General features: G+C 38.7%; 1 protein-coding gene across 1 annotated transcript; it reads right to left on the reverse strand.

Moving 5' to 3' along the window:
• Positions 1-314: 314 nt before the first annotated feature.
• Positions 315-1352, reverse strand: LOC148115625 (vomeronasal type-2 receptor 26-like; the record flags this gene model as incomplete). The annotated part of the gene is made up of 1 exon (XM_087885088.1): positions 315-1352. A coding segment is annotated over one exon (906 nt), but the record flags the coding sequence as incomplete, so codon positions are not given.
• Positions 1353-1954: the final 602 nt, after the last annotated feature.

Genomic DNA, 1954 nt, shown 5'->3' on the forward strand with positions numbered 1-1954 from the left:
TCTAATTTATCTAACTATGAATCATCTTACATCACTGAGCCAGAAGATATCAATCAAATATATACAATATTTGAAATTAACTATCACAGTAGAAAATAAAGTATAACACCAGCACACCAACCTATATAGTAACAAAAACACACATCATTAGCCATAGTCTTTAATTTAATCTAAAACCATATCAGAATATCTCTAGTCACAGTTTATCTGACCTGGTTCCAGAAATTTTATTAATGACATAATATGAATTCAGATTAGGACAATTGAAGGATATGATTATTTCAGATAGTTTGAGTTGTTTTAGCAATTTTACTACTCAATTATTATAATTCAAAATTCACATGAAATGAAGAAAGATAAGCGACAATACATAAAACATTACTTCAAAGTATGTAATTTTATGCTGCATGTAAACTGTACAAAAATAAACACCAACACAAGGAGACTTAATGATTTTTTATCATCAGATGTTCTTTGGTGTTCATGTCAGGTCTGAGGATAATAATGTAGCATTTGGGGATAAAGATGCAGCCCAGTAAACCCAGGCCAGAGGCCAGGATGGAGAAGATCTGCACGGCTACCATGTATTTCCCCTTGGTGCTCAGATAAGTGGGAACAAAGGAGATCCAAACGCTACAAAAAACCAACATGCTGAAGGTGATCAGTTTGGCTTCATTAAAGGCCCCTGGCAGATTTCGAGCCAGAAATGCCACCAAGAAACAGATGGCAGCCAAAAAACCCATGTAGCCAAGAGCAGAGTAGAACATGGTGACAGAGCCTTCATTGCACTGCAGCAGGATGTGTTCTGGTTGGGAATGAAAGTCTGAATCTGGGAATGGGGGAAAGACTCCCAGCCACATCATACAGAGGCCTACTTGAATACCAGAGCAAGATAAAACAATAGAGTTGGCCAGACTCTTCCCCAGCCATTTCCTCATGTTGTTGCCTGGCTTGGTGGCCAGAAAGGCCACCACCACCATGACAGTCTTGGCCAGCAAGGAAGACACAGCAACTGAGAAAACAACACTGAAAATGGTTTGTCGAAGGAGACAGGTCATTTTCACAGGGCGACCGATGAATAGAAGGGAGGTCAAGAAAGAAAGCAGGAGTGAAACCAGGAGGATGTAGGTGAGTTCACAGTTGTTGGCTTTGACTATGGGAGTGTCTCGGTATTTCATGAAGATTCCCAGAATAAAGGCGGTGGTTAGGGACAAAGCGATGGCAAAGAGAGCCAGGATGAGTCCCAACAATTCTTGATAGGATAAGAAGCTTATATTTTTGGGGACACACTGATCTCGCTTCTTATTGGAATACTGGTCATCTGGACACTTTTCACAATGGGCTGCATCTGAGAAAAAAAATGGTTAGCATGAATCTGTTTCTGCAGCTGTAGGAGCTGCAGAAAACCGCATCAGAAATCAATTACTTAATTTTCAAAGAATAATATATTTCTGCCCAGGGATATTCATATTACACAACATTAGTTAAAATAAATGAAACTGTCTTTTTAAAGCTGAAGATGAATGTGATTATCAGTTCTCAAATCTTCTTTCCTAAAACAAAGCAAGAAAGTAACAACTGAATAGAAATCAGCAACCTTTCATTATTTATTTTAATGCTCGCATAGTCATCCAAATTTGGTGATAGTGCCCAATCTTTGAAGTTTGTGGATGCCTTCAAGAAATGTAATGTTTTTCTTGCTTCTTTAGCAAATATCCCACCCAAAAAACAAGATAGAATATTGTTCATACCTTGATTTTTTTTTTTTTTGGAGCCACCTACTGTACCTTCTTGCTCAGAGAATGTTCCTTCCATACACAAAGAACAGTCATAGCAGCAAACTGGGGCTTCCTCTCTCACAAGCTTGGCATAACCTGGGGAGCAACTTTCTGTGCATCTAGAAGAAGGCACCATCTAAACATAAACAGAAAGATTAGTCAGGGGGAATGTATGA

Source organism: Pantherophis guttatus, chromosome 2, assembly GCF_059756535.1.
Source record: "Pantherophis guttatus breed Tessera chromosome 2, ASM5975653v1, whole genome shotgun sequence".
NCBI lineage: Eukaryota > Metazoa > Chordata > Lepidosauria > Squamata > Colubridae > Pantherophis > Pantherophis guttatus.